The following is a 14,942-nucleotide window of genomic DNA, read 5'->3' on the forward strand; positions in this document are numbered from 1 at the left end:
AGAGAGAGAGGACTTTCAAGTTTTCCTCTATGATGTTCTGTGCTGCTCCTCTAAGAAAAAAGCTATAAAGAGCACTTGGCCTCCCCACAGCACTGCCGGAAGCTGGAGGCACAGAGAGGGTGAATTAATGAAAACAGCAGGGCCAGGATAGCACCCCCATAGCTGCCGCACTCCAGCATGACAACGTGACAGTCCTCAAAATGAAGGCTTCAAAACAACTTACACTTGGAGCCACTGGTCCGGAGATTCTCGGTTCATGCAATAGCCTGATGCTTCCGGACCCTTCAGTATCCTGGGGAAGGAAGAATGAAAATTTCCTCTCCAATTCCTGAGCATCTACTTGTGCCAGGTGTAGAGCTGGGCCCCAGGGCTGGGCTCCGTGGGGGAGTCGCCACAGCCTCTGCCCTTTGTACCAGCGTTGCAGCTGGCTTTTCCAACAGTCCCCAGGGCACGTTGTTCTTTAACCACACAGAGAGGGGAATATACCTCAAACCCAAGTCCCATTGTACATCCAGGGCCTGGGGGTCCTGGGGGTCCAGGAGGCCCTGGAGGTCCCATGATCCCGGGACTTCCGACTTGTCCATTTTTCCCTGGAGGTCCTGGTAAGCCTCTGTTGCCTGGGTCACCCTGTAAGGAAGAGGACAGGCTTACCGGGTGGCCCTGGGTTTGCTCATGAAAGGAATAACATACGTGCCTGAGTCAGAAAATCATTCTTTGGACTTAATGAGATTGATGGGGTCTCTGATGGGCACTGCTTTGAGGTACAGAAACTGCTACCTGGCTAACTGACACTTCACTTGGAGATGAGCTGATGCGCTCTGTGCACGCCCATGTGGGGAGGACATGAGAGAGGAGTAAACACAACAGGCTGCTCACCCACCCACCCACCCCGCCCATGCCAGCCACTTTGCTTTCTCTCAGCACTTGCTGAGATGTGTTTCTCTCTGCTCCCCAACACTCATGTGTTTGGCATTCCAGCCCAACAGTCCAATTATAGTAAAGCCAGAGAAAGGGCAAAAATGAGAATCAAGCTTTTTGTTCTTTTTCTTTTACCTTTTCACCAACGGAGCCATTAGGCCCTCTTGCTCCCTGGGAAAGAAAACACACACACACAAACAAAAAACAAGAGAAAGGGTCAATTAATATACATCTCACTCGGTATAGTCAAAAGAAAAGAAAATGCAGAATTACTGACTCTTAAGTAGCAGGATATTAAAATGGGCTGATGTCTCCAAGCCAAGTGCATTATCGGAGTTGTCATTTTGCTAGGCAAGTTATGCCGAAAGCTTGAGAAATCCGTGTTTCAACTCTTAGCTCATTATCTACCTCAAGAGTGAAAAGGAGTAGTTGAAGATTAACCAGGGAGAGATCATAGAGGAAGAATTCCCTTGGAGAATTGTCCGTGCACTGGCTGGTCCGTTACCCCACCCTCCCACGATGCAAGTAGAGGGATACGTCTCCTACTCCAAGCTAATAAACGGACTTCAAGAACTTGATATGTATTCCCTAGACTTTTAGAGATCTGTGGAACGATGGCTGACTTTCTTCTAGATATACCTAAATACCAATATCTGGCTGGAGTGGCCCCAGGATGAAGTTGGGGGGTGTTGCTCTAAAGTAGGTTGCAAAAAAAAAAAAAAGGAGGTTGCATGTCCATCCTCAATGGGAGCCACAGGACAGGTTTAGATCTGGGAGGTGGTTAGATGTGGATCCCATGGAACTGACCCAGCTGTGAGCTCTGAACAGAAGGGAGGACCAATGGGGGCTGGCGGCCAGGAGTGGTCAACTACAAGAGACATGGCCCTACATGTCAGGGGACTGTGGACGCGAGTCCCAATGAGAGAATCTCTGAGGATTCACGAAAGGAGGAGTCAGGAAAAGGTCCTGACACTGATGGTGATGGACCCACCATCTATGGCTGTGCTCTTCTCCTCAGTCCCCTGTCTCCCTGGGCTGGGTCGCTCTTCTATATCAAATCCATAGAAAGGACAGAGCAGATAGTTCCAAAATAACATGCTCAAAAGTCAGATGGCAAATGACACTGAGCTCGAAAACAGCCAGGAACGCCAAGGGGAAAAGACAGGAAGCCGAAGCCTGAGGCTCAGTGGTGGAGAGAAGGCACAGGGGAAGACGATCCTGCAAAGTGGTGACGGAAGCCAGGAGCAGGGTGAGGCTCTGATGGGCAGATAGGCTGAAATTCCGGAGCAGGAAGGCCAGCGAGCCCTGCCATTCCCCCTCATCTCCCCAGTCCCCACACCTACAAGAACAATAAGCTTATTTGCTGGAGTCTGGGTATAGGGCAGAGTCCTGAGTAGCTAGGGAAGCCCATGGGGGCCGGGGCACCCCAAACTCCTAAGACCAGCTGCTGAGATGCCCTGCCTGATGTCAACACTCCCCCCACCCCCCCATCCTCTCCCTGAAACCTGCAAGTCTCAGAAGTAGCTGCTGCCAAGCTCCCCACAATCTGTCCAGACAGAGGCAGAACACAGCCCAAAGGGAGGTTCCAATCTCAAAAAGCAAACACACAAGCAAGAAACACCACACATCCGAGGGAAGGCAACGCAGGGAAAGAGGCGGCAGTGCCAGCAGTGGGATGTACGCCCGGGGAAGGAGCGTGAAGAACACGAGCCAATCGAGACTTGACGGGTACGCGATACGGAATCTCAGGGAGAAGAGGGAGAGTATTACAGCCACGAAACACGACAAACCATCACGAAATAAGCACAGAGGTTATAGAAAAGAACCAAGCAGAGATCTTAGAAATAAAAATACAGAACTGCGGAAAGGAAGTACTCGATAAGAGCTGAATCAGAGGGATGGACCTGAGGAGAGAATCACAGAATCAGGTTGCAGCCCTCCCCACGCCCCTCCCCTGGACATTAGGGGGTGACAGGAGGGGAAGGGAAAGGGGGACTGGGAGAAGCGGTGGTGCCTGGGTTCGGAGGCTTCTCTGCCTACCAGCCTGAGCAGAGAGAAACTACATGTGACCTTTCACTATGGGCAGAAACAAAAAGAATCAGGTTCCAGTTCCGTCGCTTCTAATCTGGAGGCTATGGTTACTGCACCTGCTCTTCTGGGGTGTGACCAGCCATGCCAGCCTCTGCGGCCTGTCGCAATCTGTCCCCGCGGGAAGTGCCACCCTTATGTGCCTTTCCAGTAATGAGTCGCATAGAAGTCAGGGATATTGTGAACCAGAAGTTAAATTAACCCCCTCTCTTGACTTCTGGACCCTAATCTCTGAAAACCTTATTGTTGTGTTGCTAGCTGAGTGTGTTAAAGAAAATTATGGGGGAATCCCTGGGTGGCTTAGCGGTTTGGCTCCTGCCTTCAGCCCAGGGCGTGCTCCTGGAGTCCTGGGATCGAGTCCTGCATGGGCTCCCTGCAGGGAGCCTGCTTCTCCCTCTGCCTGTGTCTCTGCCTCTCTCTCTCTCTCTGTCTCTCATGAATAAATAAATTAAAATTTTAAAAAAAGAAAATTATGTTCAGAAAGTGATAAACGGTCTTTTCCAAAGTTACCTTCCCAGCTCTTCAAATCAAGAGTACATCTTGTAGTGGTTTCAAAGGGAGTTCTAGAAGATATTTTGAACCTTGAGTTATTGGTCTCAGACATAGGTGATTTTTATCCTGCTTGTACATGCAGAAAGGTAGTATTTGGGCCCGTCCCACTGGCTTACAGATTTGGTGGCCACCATTTTGGATTCTGAGTGGATCAGCTGGGACATGGACGAGCTTGCTTATTGGAATTTACATGAACAGATGCAGTGAAAACTGGGGACTCCAATTACAAGAGTCAGCGAAGACTCCCTGCTCCCAAAATGATGACAGTAGAGCTATAGACTTCATTGCTCAGTGTGAGACCTTGGAATTCCAACCAGCCAAGCTGTGGGTTTGGCTGTGGCAGTGAAGTATGGAGAGGCCAGTTCCACAACGGAAATGCTGCAAAAGACCGAGGCGCAGGAATGCTACAAAATCATGCTTCAGAATTCATTAGAAATTTCCACTCATTACGGTAATGGGATTTGCTAAGGACATTATGAGACTTCAACATACAGGAACATCAAAAAACCTAATAACTATATCAATTTTTTTTTCTTGTGGTGGTATCTGAGACCTTGGGCACGTCTGTCAGTGGTGGTCGTGCAGTTTGTTATACTGATAACTTGCAACTTGTTAGTTACAATTGACCATGGTCTGTTTGGTTTTACGGAGACCCATAATCCTGATTTTGTACCAAACACATCTGATGGTTAAAGAAGATCTGAAGTAGGAAATCGGGCCAATATTGGAATGTTTAACCGAAACAAGCTGTTACCAGCTCCAAACCACGACTGGAACCTTGTTAAGCGTGGCTCCCCCAGCAGAGTGTCAGATTTAGAGAACTGCTCCAAGAACAACTGCGTTTCAGTAGAAAAAGGGAAGCTGATGATGATTTATTTGCATTTCTCCTCATCTCATGGGCAAGACAAAATCTGCTATGCGAGGTCCAGCAATGACATTTTGGCAGCTCAGTGAGATCACTCAAAGCCTGTTAACTGGGAGTTCAATGCTCCTCAGCAATTCTGGGCACGGAAGAAAACTTCAAAACACAAACTCTTTCCTGCCTGGGTGTTCCAGCACCTTTTGACACTGAAGAATACACTGAGTGACTCAGATTGTAAAAGAAAGCGAAAGAGTGATGATCGTAAATGCTACACATGTGAAGATGTGGATGGCACCGTGTGCTGCGCAAAAAGAAGAAAGGAATTTTACAGAGATTCATCTCCAGCGAGTCCTTTCAGCATCCTTTCCAGAAGCACGTGGTAGCTGAGAAAGCAGGCTACTCCTCTCCTGTTCCTTCATGGGCCAAAGACCTCAGAGGGGCCGCTCATGTTAATTTGGGGAAATAAATTAAGGAGTATGCCTATCATCGAACACAACATAAAATAATCTGTTTCATAAATTCTTAATGACCATTCACATTATGATGACAACCTCACATTTGAAAATAATGACTATATATGATAATATTCTTCTTCTTGCCAAATAAGCTGGACCTTATTCTTTGGGAGAAAAGTCCCCTTTAGATAACTGTCCAGAGTGGTCTCTACTCCCTGCAAGTGAGAAGAGAGGCTGCTTTCTGCGCAGCCTGAAGAACTCCTCCTACAAGTGTCCACGCAACTGTGGAAGGCACCGCCTGGCAGGAAATGAGTCCCTTGTCACCGGAGGTGTGCAAACTGAAGAACAGTATCGCGGAGGGGAGTCAAGGATCAAATGTATCATCGGATCTCATGTTGTGTTACACCCTGGAGACTGCTCATTTTCTTTAGCACGTTTCTGTTATTTTATATCCATACCACAGCTCCTTGGTTTAGTTTTGGCTTTTAAGAAATTTTTTTTAAGGTAAATGTCATCTGCAAGGTTTCCTTTGAGTTTTCTAGATGCAAATTTCCAAGTCCTTCTACCGTCTCCTTTTACTTGGCCAGAAAGCATCGTATGAACATCATGCAACAAATTAGTACTAGCAAATTTGGGAGAGAAAAATGTAATTTATCTCCAACTATTATCCTGGTGAGCCTGCTGCCCTGTGCAAGGCTGCTCCCCTGAGCTGCTGCAGAGTGCACCCGCCCAGTGTCAGCATGCGGATGTGGGCATGAGTATTTTTAAATACCAGAGGAGCATGGAAGGGGTGTGTGGGGGCGGGTAGAGGAGAGCTGGTAAGAAGAACAGGGAAGAACAGTGTAGGTCTGTGATGTTTCCTGCAAAATCGAATTTCTTATGAAATACTCGGTACATGTAAAATGAGGTCCATAAAGCTTGACAACTAGTTTCTTTCTTCCTTTTCTGAGAAATGAGCTTTCCACGAAAATCAAGTTACTATTTCAATTAAAATAAACACACTTGAGAGCTGACGGAAACTGGAAATTCAGTTCAGGGAAGATGGTGGCGTCAAGGGAGTTCACATTTTCCACGACTTCATGCAGTGGAGTACACAGAAGGCCTTGCTCCTTATCTCAGCCAGGACAGATCATCCTCGCTCTGAACCCCAGTAAAACTCATGACTGCATCATTGCAAGGAGGTTTACCTTATCTTTATTGCTCTCCTTTGAGGGATGTGGCTTATCTCATCAAAGAGGCAGGAACCCCGTCCCCACGCACCGCAGACAGAAGACAGGCTTACAGAGAATGAAGAGTGAAGGGAACAGCAGATTTGCTGATCAAACTCTAATGGAGGCCTGAACCGGATCCTAAGGACGCACAGACAGCGTGAGTGCTATTTGTCAGGGTAGGGGTCGATCGGGGGAGCTCACCGGTAAGCTATCACCAGCTGAGGGGTCCCAGCAGAACAAATACTGTGCTAACAAGAAGTACAGGAAGGAGGGCTGCTTTCTGCTCATAGGGAGTCTGAAAGGGCTTCTCAGAGGATATATCTGAACTGGCCCTTGGAGGACAAGGAAGGGGAAAGTCACCCAAGATGGAGAGAAAGCATGTGCAAAGGCCAGGGGACCATCCAGGAGAGTATGCCCACAGCACTGCAGCAGGGCTGCTGGCTGATCCAGAGGCTACATGAAGGAGACGGGAGGAGACAGAGCTGGGATGGAAGGTCTGGGCGCCGTCAGTGTTTCGTCCTACAGGCAGCAGCGAGGCTTGATACCTTCTCAGCAAAGACCAGAGAAAGCTTGCTACAGGAGGGTGGACGGGTGGGGCAGGTGGGTGGAAGCTGGATTGTGGGTGCGGAGAACGCGACACTGGCAAGATGCCTGAAGCCACCGTGTGGGTGAGGAGAGATGAACATCAGATCAGGGAGGAAAGAGGCAAGAGATGTGGATGGCAGGTGCGCCAGTCCTGGCAACAGGTGTACCAGTCCTGGTACAGCAGGAAAGGGAGAGGAAGGAGGGCTCAGAGAAGATACTGCCTTTGAGTCCTCATGACTGGCTAGGTGGCAGCCCCATTCACGGAAGCTGGAGATGCTGAGCTCAGGTTTGGGCATCAAGAGCCCCAGGACGGGGACATCCAGCAGCGAGGGGATTAGGACCCCTCCTAATTAGATTAGAAAGGGTCATTCACCTAAGAGGCAAGGAGGTCTAGAGGTCTCAGGCCTAGAGGTCAGAGAGAGGCAGCGTGGGTCTGGCGGCCCCCATGTGCTTGGACCCCTCCCACCCTGTCCGTACCTTCTCTCCCTTCATCCCAGGAAGGCCGGAGGCTCCATCAGGTCCAGGCTGTCCCTCGGGGCCCTGAGAATATCAGTGACAATCAGCCCACAACATCTCTGATAAGAATCACTATGAACCCTTCCTGGAGAAGGAGGCCATGGCTGGGAGGACCAATCAGGTGAGGTCAATGGGTCCAGGAGCCTTGTGTCAGTCTAGGGTGGAAATGCTGGTCCCTGGCCCCAGCATGGCCACTGCTGACCATGCACCTGTGGATAAGTGTCCCTCACTCTCTGGGTGGCATCTTCCTCTCTGGGTTTGGGGGGAGCTGGGGGCAGGGTCGGCCTAGATGGTCTCTGAGGACCTCCTGCCCCCGGCCCAGCACTTTGATGTCCTATGATTCCAAGATTCCACATGAGTCTGTATCTCCTATCCTAAGACAAAGCAGCAAAGCAGTGTGTAGGATGGTATGTTTCTTGGCTTCTGCTTCTTATGAGTCTCAGCAATGACTCAGCTGAGGATTTTTGTTTACAAACATTAGCTAGCTGCTCACTCTCTGTTATGAGCCTTCGTGCTGGAGTCTGGGGTCTAGAGGAAGCCTCATGGCCAAGGAGAGGGAGAGATGACCCCAGCAGCTCACCGGGGGCCCAGGTTCACCAGCAGCTCCATCCTCTCCAGGCGATCCAGGGGGTCCCATGAAAACATCAGTTCCTGGTTTTCCTGGAATCCCAGGTGAGCCAGGAGGGCCCGGGGGGCCCGGGGGACCCTTAAAAAAAAAACAGATACTCTGTTAAGAAACAGCAGGGGAGGGGATAAAATATACTAAGCATATATGTTCCCTTCATTCTCTCTGTTCCTCACAATAATACTGCAAGTAGAGACTGGTGTTCCCACTTAGCCGATGGGGGAAACTGAGGCTCAGTGAGACAATGTGACTTGGTCTGGGCTTACACACTCACAGCTAATTATTAGAAAAGCTGGGACTTGAACCCAGGTCTTTATGAGCCTATCATATCATGTTTTCTACCTAGATATAGCTATAGAATAAAAATCCACAATCAGTTAGAATTTTCAGAGGTGTCCTGGCTAATTTAGTTTTCTGATTACCTGACAGAGCAGTCAAAAACTGCCTGTTGGTAACTCTTATTAAAATTCTTCCTAAAAAAAATAAAAATAAAAATAAAATTCTTCCTGTAGGGGCACCTGGGTGGCTCAGCGGTTGAGCATCTGCCTTTGGCTCAAGGCATGACCCCAGGGCCCTGGGATCCAGTCCCGCACTGGGCTCCCTGCATGGAGCCTGCTTCTCCCTCTCCCTGTGTCTCTGCTCTCTCTGTGTCTCTCGTGAATAAATAAAATCTTAAAAAAAAAAAAAAAAAACGTCCTGCAGTGTACTAGTCTCTTTAGCCTCCAGCTGGGTTGGTGGATCCTACCAGTCAGAAAGATCCATGCGACTCCCATTTCACTTATCCAGTTAAGTCCAGAATCCTTCCTGTCCTAGCTTGAGGAGGGGACAGAGGGGCAACTGGGTGGAGTCTTCTAGGTGAAGATTCAGCACAGGGGCTCAGGGAAAGCGCTGAAGGCAAGGTTGGGGGCCCCAGCACAAAGCCACCAGCTGGAGTTGGAGAAGGGAGGTCATCGCCAGGAACCAGAAACTAGTGGGGGCCCTGCCTTGGGCAGGAGGCTGAGGGAGCAAGAGCAAAGGGGAAGAAGGAGCAGTTAAAGAGGTAGTAGGGGTTGCCTCGGGGTAAGGAGGATTTCAAGAAGGATCTGGAAGCCAAAGTGTGAAATACTACCCAGAGAAGAGGCCAGTAATTCTCTATAATGGGTAGAGGGGATGGAGGCAAAGCCAATAAGAGGTGAGGGTTATGGGGATACGTGACCACGGAACAGCGCTGGATGCCAGGTAAAGGGAGCAAGCGGCGAAGCAGAGGTCCCGAATATAAACTATATACAAGGTTCATATTCATTTAAAACAAAACAAAACTGATCAAAGTGGAAAATGCCAAACATAGACACATGTGGAGGGGAAATCCTCCGGATTTCTGAGAAGGCAGTCCCAGATCCCAGGATGTCCCATTCTCACACTTACCCTTAACAGCTCTTCACTGCGTACCAAGTCCCCAGAGCCAAACCCAATTTCGGAGCCCCAGCCCAGGCCGGAGCCCTCGGCCTCAGTTTCTACCTGGAGAAAGAAGAAATTCCCACCGCTTGGTTTCACCTGCCACTCCCTAAGGACAGCTAGGTCACCAAAAGTCTTCCCTTGTAGCCCTATCACTGCTGCTGCCACTGCCCTTCTGGTCTCTTCTCCCACTCTCCTCCCCATCACCTCCCTTTGCACAGCCAACAGCCAGCCAATCCTCAAACATACGGTGCTCTTTCACATCTTCTCAGCCTCCCTTCTTGCCTTTCAAACTGTTACTCATCCTTCAAGGCCTAGTTCCATGGTCACCACCTCCATGAAGCCCTCCCATCCCATTTCCAGGTGGAGGTGGAATTCATCTCTCCCTACTCTGTGTTCCTCACCAATCTCTGCTGAGGTCTGGATTTGGGGGTAGGACCACCTGACTTGAAGCTCAGTTGTGTGTATGTCTGTGGGCCCCTCTTGGCTAGGTCCCCTCCAGGGTTGGTCCCCTCCAAGGTTGGCCTATCCTGAACTGGGCATTCAGATACCTCTGAACGCCCAGTATCTTAGCACAAGATCTGGTACCAAGAAGGCACTCAGTGCATACTTGTTGAATGCCATCAAATTCCTCCAAAGGACAAAAGGGAATCTCTTAAAAATACCTTTCTAGTACTTAATTCCTGAACATAAGAACCAGGTAAGGCTCAGTTCAGTCATGGAACATGCATGGAGCATACGCTCAGAGGCCCCAAGGAGGGGCTGGGCTGGAGGTTAGGTCTGGATTGAAAAGGGTGGCGGTGGTGTGTGCGTGCGAGTGGGAGAGGGAAGGTGGGGATGGGGCGCTGCTGCCACTGTCTGAGGCACCAGCTAGCCTCAGGGCTTGGAGACAAACTGGATGGGGACGTGGGAGGCAGAGGGCCACTGGAAGATGTTTCCTGATTTGCCTTGGTATCCAGGAAGATGAGGTGCTGCTCCCAGAGACAGACCATCCTGAAGGAGGAACATGGTGGGGCACGGTGACAAGTCGTTCAGGATGTGGTGGAGAGACATGTGGGCCATTCAGGGCCCAGGATATAAATAGGATATAAACAGACTCTGCCCCTGAGTTCCCTGAGGGTTCTGACAGAGGTAAAGGCCCTGACATCTCACTGGAAGGCACCCTGAATCTGAGCCTGTGCCTATTTCTCAGCAGCCCCAACCCCTGAACACTGTGTGTGTGCTGAGCCCAGATGGGGGGTCTCACCGTGGGTCCAGTAGGCCTGGCAGGTTCAGGGTGGCCAAAAAGCCCCTCCCCAGCTTCACCCTAAAGAGGACAGAATGGTCAGCAGAGTGCTGGGCACCCCTCCTCCGCCACTGCCCCCCTTTGTAGAAACTGATCATCTTTAAGAGGAGGCTTACACAGGGGTAAAGAAGGCTTTGTTCCTCATGAGCCAGCCCAAGGGGCACTTGTCACCCTGGGCTCAGGAGCCCTTTCTTTCTGCATCTCACACATAGGGCGGATGGGTATGATGGAGGGAAGGATGCCATAGGGATCCTCCCCATTCTGTCAGCTAGGGTCCCCCCACCACCCCAGTCCAGGTCCTGCCAGAGCAGGGTAACCAGGCCCAATATGCCACCCTCTGAGGCAGGTTCTGGCTGCCCCGCTCCTCCCACCAGCCCTGTACCCTGTCCAGAGCCTTTATTGCTCATAGGCCTGCCTCCCTGGGACCGTGGGCTCCTGGAGGGCAGGCATAGTGCCCAAATCACCTCTAGGCCCCAGCGCCTGGCCTTTGGTGGGTGTTTAGGAAATGTTTTCAGAGTGACAGGAACACCCACTTGGAGAGGAGAAGCAAAAAGGAAAAATAAAGCCCGTTTTATAAACAAATAAATATAGACAGTTAATGCCACACAATGTACTCAAGTTTAGAACCAATTTTCATCGTGCGTTATATTCCTACACCATTAAATACTCCTGGTAAAGGGAGGAAATTGAAGAAGTCATCAAAAACCTCCCAAGACACAAGAGTCCAGGGCCAGATGGCTTCCCAGGGGAATTCTATCAAACGTTTAAAGAAGAAATCATACCTATTCTACTAAAGCTGTTTGGAAAGATAGAAAGAGATGGAGTACTTCCAAATTCGTTCTATGAGGCCAGCATCACCTTAATTCCAAAACCAGACAAAGACCCCACCAAAAAGGAGAATTACAGACCAATATCCCTAATGAACATGGATGCAAAAATTCTCAACAAGATACTAGCCAATAGGATCCAACAACACATTAAGAAAATTATTCACCATGACCAAGTAGGATTTATCCCCGGGACACAAGGCTGGTTCAACACTCGTAAAACAATCACTGTGATTCATCATATCAGCAAGAGAAAAACCAAGAACCATATGATCCTCTCATTAGATGCAGAGAAAGCATTTGACAAAATACAGCATCCATTCCTGATCAAAGCTCTTCAGAGTGTAGGGATAGAGGGAACTTTCCTCGACATCTTAAAAGCCATCTACAAAAAGTCCACAGCAAGTATCATTCTCAATGGGGAAGCACTGGGAGCCTTTCCCCTAAGATCAGGAACAAGACAGGGATGTCCACTCTCACCACTGCTATTCAACATAGTACTGGAAGTCCTAGCCTCAGCAGACAACAAAAAGACATTAAAGGCATTCAAATTGGCAAAGAGGAAGTCAAACTCTCCCTCTTCGCCGATGACATGATGCTCTACATAGAAAACCCAAAAGCCTCCACCCCAAGATTGCTAGAACTCATACAGCAATTTGGTAGCGTGGCAGGATACAAAATCAATGCCCAGAAGTCAGTGGCATTTCTATACACTAACAATGAGGCTGAAGAAAGAGAAATTAAGGAGTCAATCCCATTTACAATTGCACCCAAAAGCATAAGATACCTAGGAATAAACCTAACCAAAGAGGTAAAGGATCTATACCCTAAAAACTATAGAACACTTCTGAAAGAAATTGAGGAAGACACAAAGAGGTGGAAAAATATTCCATGTTCATGGATTGGCAGAATTAATATTGTGGAAATGTCAATGTTACCCAGGGCAATTTACACGTTTCATGCAATCCCTATCAAAATACCATGGACTTTCTTCAGAGAGTTAGAACAAATTATTTTAAGATTTGTGTGGAATCAGAAAAGACCCCGAATAGCCAGAGGAATTTTAAAAAAGAAAACCATATCTGGGGGCATCACAATGCCAGATTTCAGGTTGTACTACAAAGCTGTGGTCATCAAGACAGTGTGGTACTGGCACAAAAACAGACATATAGATCAATGGAACAGAATAGAGAACCCAGAAGTGGACCCTGAACTTTATGGTCAACTAATATTCGATAAAGGAGGAAAGACGATCCACTGGAAGAAAGACAGTCTCTTCAATAAATGGTGCTGGGAAAATTGGACATCCACATGCAGAAGAATGAAACTAGACCACTCTCTTGCACCATACACAAAGATAAACTCAAAATGGATGAAAGATCTCAATGTGAGACAAGATTCCATCAAAATCCTAGAAGAGAACACAGGCAACACCCTTTTTGAACTTGGCCACAGTAACTTCTTGCAAGATACATCCACGAAAGCAAAAGAAACAAAAGCAAAAATGAACTATTGGGACTTCATCAAGATAAGAAGCTTTTGCACAGCAAAGGATACAGTCAACAAAACTCAAAGACAACCTACAGAATGGGAGAAGATATTTGCAAGTGACCCATCAGATAAAGGGCTAGTTTCCAAGATCTATAAAGAACTTCTTAAACTCAACACCAAAGAAACAAACAATCCAATCATGAAATGGGCAAAAGACATGAAGAGAAATCTCACAGAGGAAGACATAGACATGGCCAACATGCACATGAGAAAATGCTCCGCATCACTTGCCATCAGGGAAATACAAATCAAAACCACAATGAGATACCACCTCACACCAGTGAGAATGGGGAAAATTAACAAGACAGGAAACCACAAATGTTGGAGAGGATGCGGAGAAAAGGGAACCCTCTTACACTGTTGGTGGGAATGTGAACTGGTGCAGCCACTCTGGAAAACTGTGTGGAGGTTCCTCAAAGAATTAAAAATAGACCTACCCTATGACCCAGCAATTGCACTGTTAGGGATTTACCCTAAAGATTCAGATGCAATGAAACGCCGGGACACCTGCACCCCGATGTTTCTAGCAGCAATGTCCACAATAGTCAAACTGTGGAAGGAGCCTCGGTGTCCATCAAAAGATGAATGGATAAAGAAGATGTGGTCTATGTACACAATGGAATATTACTCAGCCATTAGAAACGACAAATACCCACCATTTGCTTCAACGTGGATGGAACTGGAGGGTATGATGGTGAGTGAAGTAAGTCAATCGGAGAAGGACAAACAGTGTATGTTCTCATTCATTTGGGGAATATGAATAATAGTGAAAGGGAATATAAGGGAAGGGAGAAGAAATGTGTGGGAAATATCAGAAAGGGAGACAGAACATAAAGACTCCTAACTCTGGGAAATGAACTAGGGGTGGTGGAGGGGGAGGAGGGTGGGGGGTGGGGGTGAATGGGTGACGGGCACTGAGGGGGACACTTGACGGGATGAGCACTGGGTGTTATTCTGTATGTTGGTAAATTGAACACCAATAAAAATTAATTTATTAAAAAAATAAAAATAAATACTGGTAAGTATAATTTTAATAGCTGCATAATATTCCATCATTTGAATAGCCTTTATCCAATTGACCCCCTTTTTTGTCTAGTTAAACTGTGTCCAATTTTTTCTATTATGGGTAATATGGAGATTAGCAAATTTATATACAACAACGCCTTTTTACATAGCAGGATTAACCCTTTAGGATTAATTCCCAGAACAAAAGTTTCCACTTTAACACTAAGTAGTTTCATGGTTGTTAAAACGTGGTTGCAAAACCCTTCCCAGAAGTAGTAAACCCATCAACACTGCCACCAACATGACAGGTCTCACCAGGCCTTCAGCACCAACTTCTCAAAGTGGAAAATACAAAGGATCAAAGGACAACTGACTCAGTTCCTCCAAGAAATCAATGACAAAAAGAAAAAGGAAGCTAAGAGACAATCATAGACCCCAAGAGACTTAAGAAACATCAGCCCAAACATCATGTATAGAACGTGTCTAGATCCAGATTCAAAGTAATTGTAATAAGGCATTTTTTAAGCAACTAGGGTGTCAGATATTATGAAAGAACCATTGTTAGATGGATAACAACATTGATATTGATAGTAATGACCACAGACGGGTGGCATTGTGGCCAAGGAGGAAAAAAGTTCCACATCAACCTATTCACAATATGCATTAAAGTATTTATCAGTTAAATAATGCAACATTTGGAATTTGTTTTAAAATACTCCAGCCTTCACCTCCAGCCTTCATCTCTGCTCCAAAAAGATGGCCAAATGAGGTGGAACAGATAAAGCACGGTGGCGAGTTGGTTATGTGTTCACACTGAGTCATGGGTACGTGGGGGGGCTTATTGTAGTACTCTAAACTGTCTTGTGAATTTTTAGAATTTCTATCACAAAAGGTTTCTGAAAGAGAAAAAGGAGAACTGGCTCCACATAAAGGTGCATGGCCAGCCAATACAGCTGCATCTGATGTGGTGTCACCATGGGGAGATGTGGTCTTGCTGTTTTCCACGGCCCTTAGAGTGAGGAGCAGAA

At 47.6% G+C, this 14,942-nt stretch overlaps 1 protein-coding gene across 1 annotated transcript in view; it reads right to left on the minus strand.

Annotated features, from left to right (window-relative positions):
- COL15A1 (collagen type XV alpha 1 chain) overlaps window positions 1–14,942 on the minus strand; it is a 107,516-nt gene that overhangs the window by 34,399 nt on the left and 58,175 nt on the right. Inside the window, exons 12-18 of the mRNA XM_055301945.1 lie at window positions 10,493–10,552; window positions 9,217–9,309; window positions 7,768–7,893; window positions 7,149–7,211; window positions 1,054–1,089; window positions 487–627; window positions 224–292 (exon numbers count right to left, since the gene is read on the minus strand). Of these exons, the coding sequence (XP_055157920.1) occupies window positions 224–292; window positions 487–627; window positions 1,054–1,089; window positions 7,149–7,211; window positions 7,768–7,893; window positions 9,217–9,309; window positions 10,493–10,552 (588 nt within the window). The remainder of the gene's footprint in view (window positions 1–223; window positions 293–486; window positions 628–1,053; window positions 1,090–7,148; window positions 7,212–7,767; window positions 7,894–9,216; window positions 9,310–10,492; window positions 10,553–14,942) is intronic.

This window comes from Nyctereutes procyonoides, unplaced genomic scaffold (assembly GCF_905146905.1).
Source record: "Nyctereutes procyonoides isolate TBG_1078 unplaced genomic scaffold, NYPRO_anot_genome, whole genome shotgun sequence".
Taxonomy (NCBI): domain Eukaryota; kingdom Metazoa; phylum Chordata; class Mammalia; order Carnivora; family Canidae; genus Nyctereutes; species Nyctereutes procyonoides.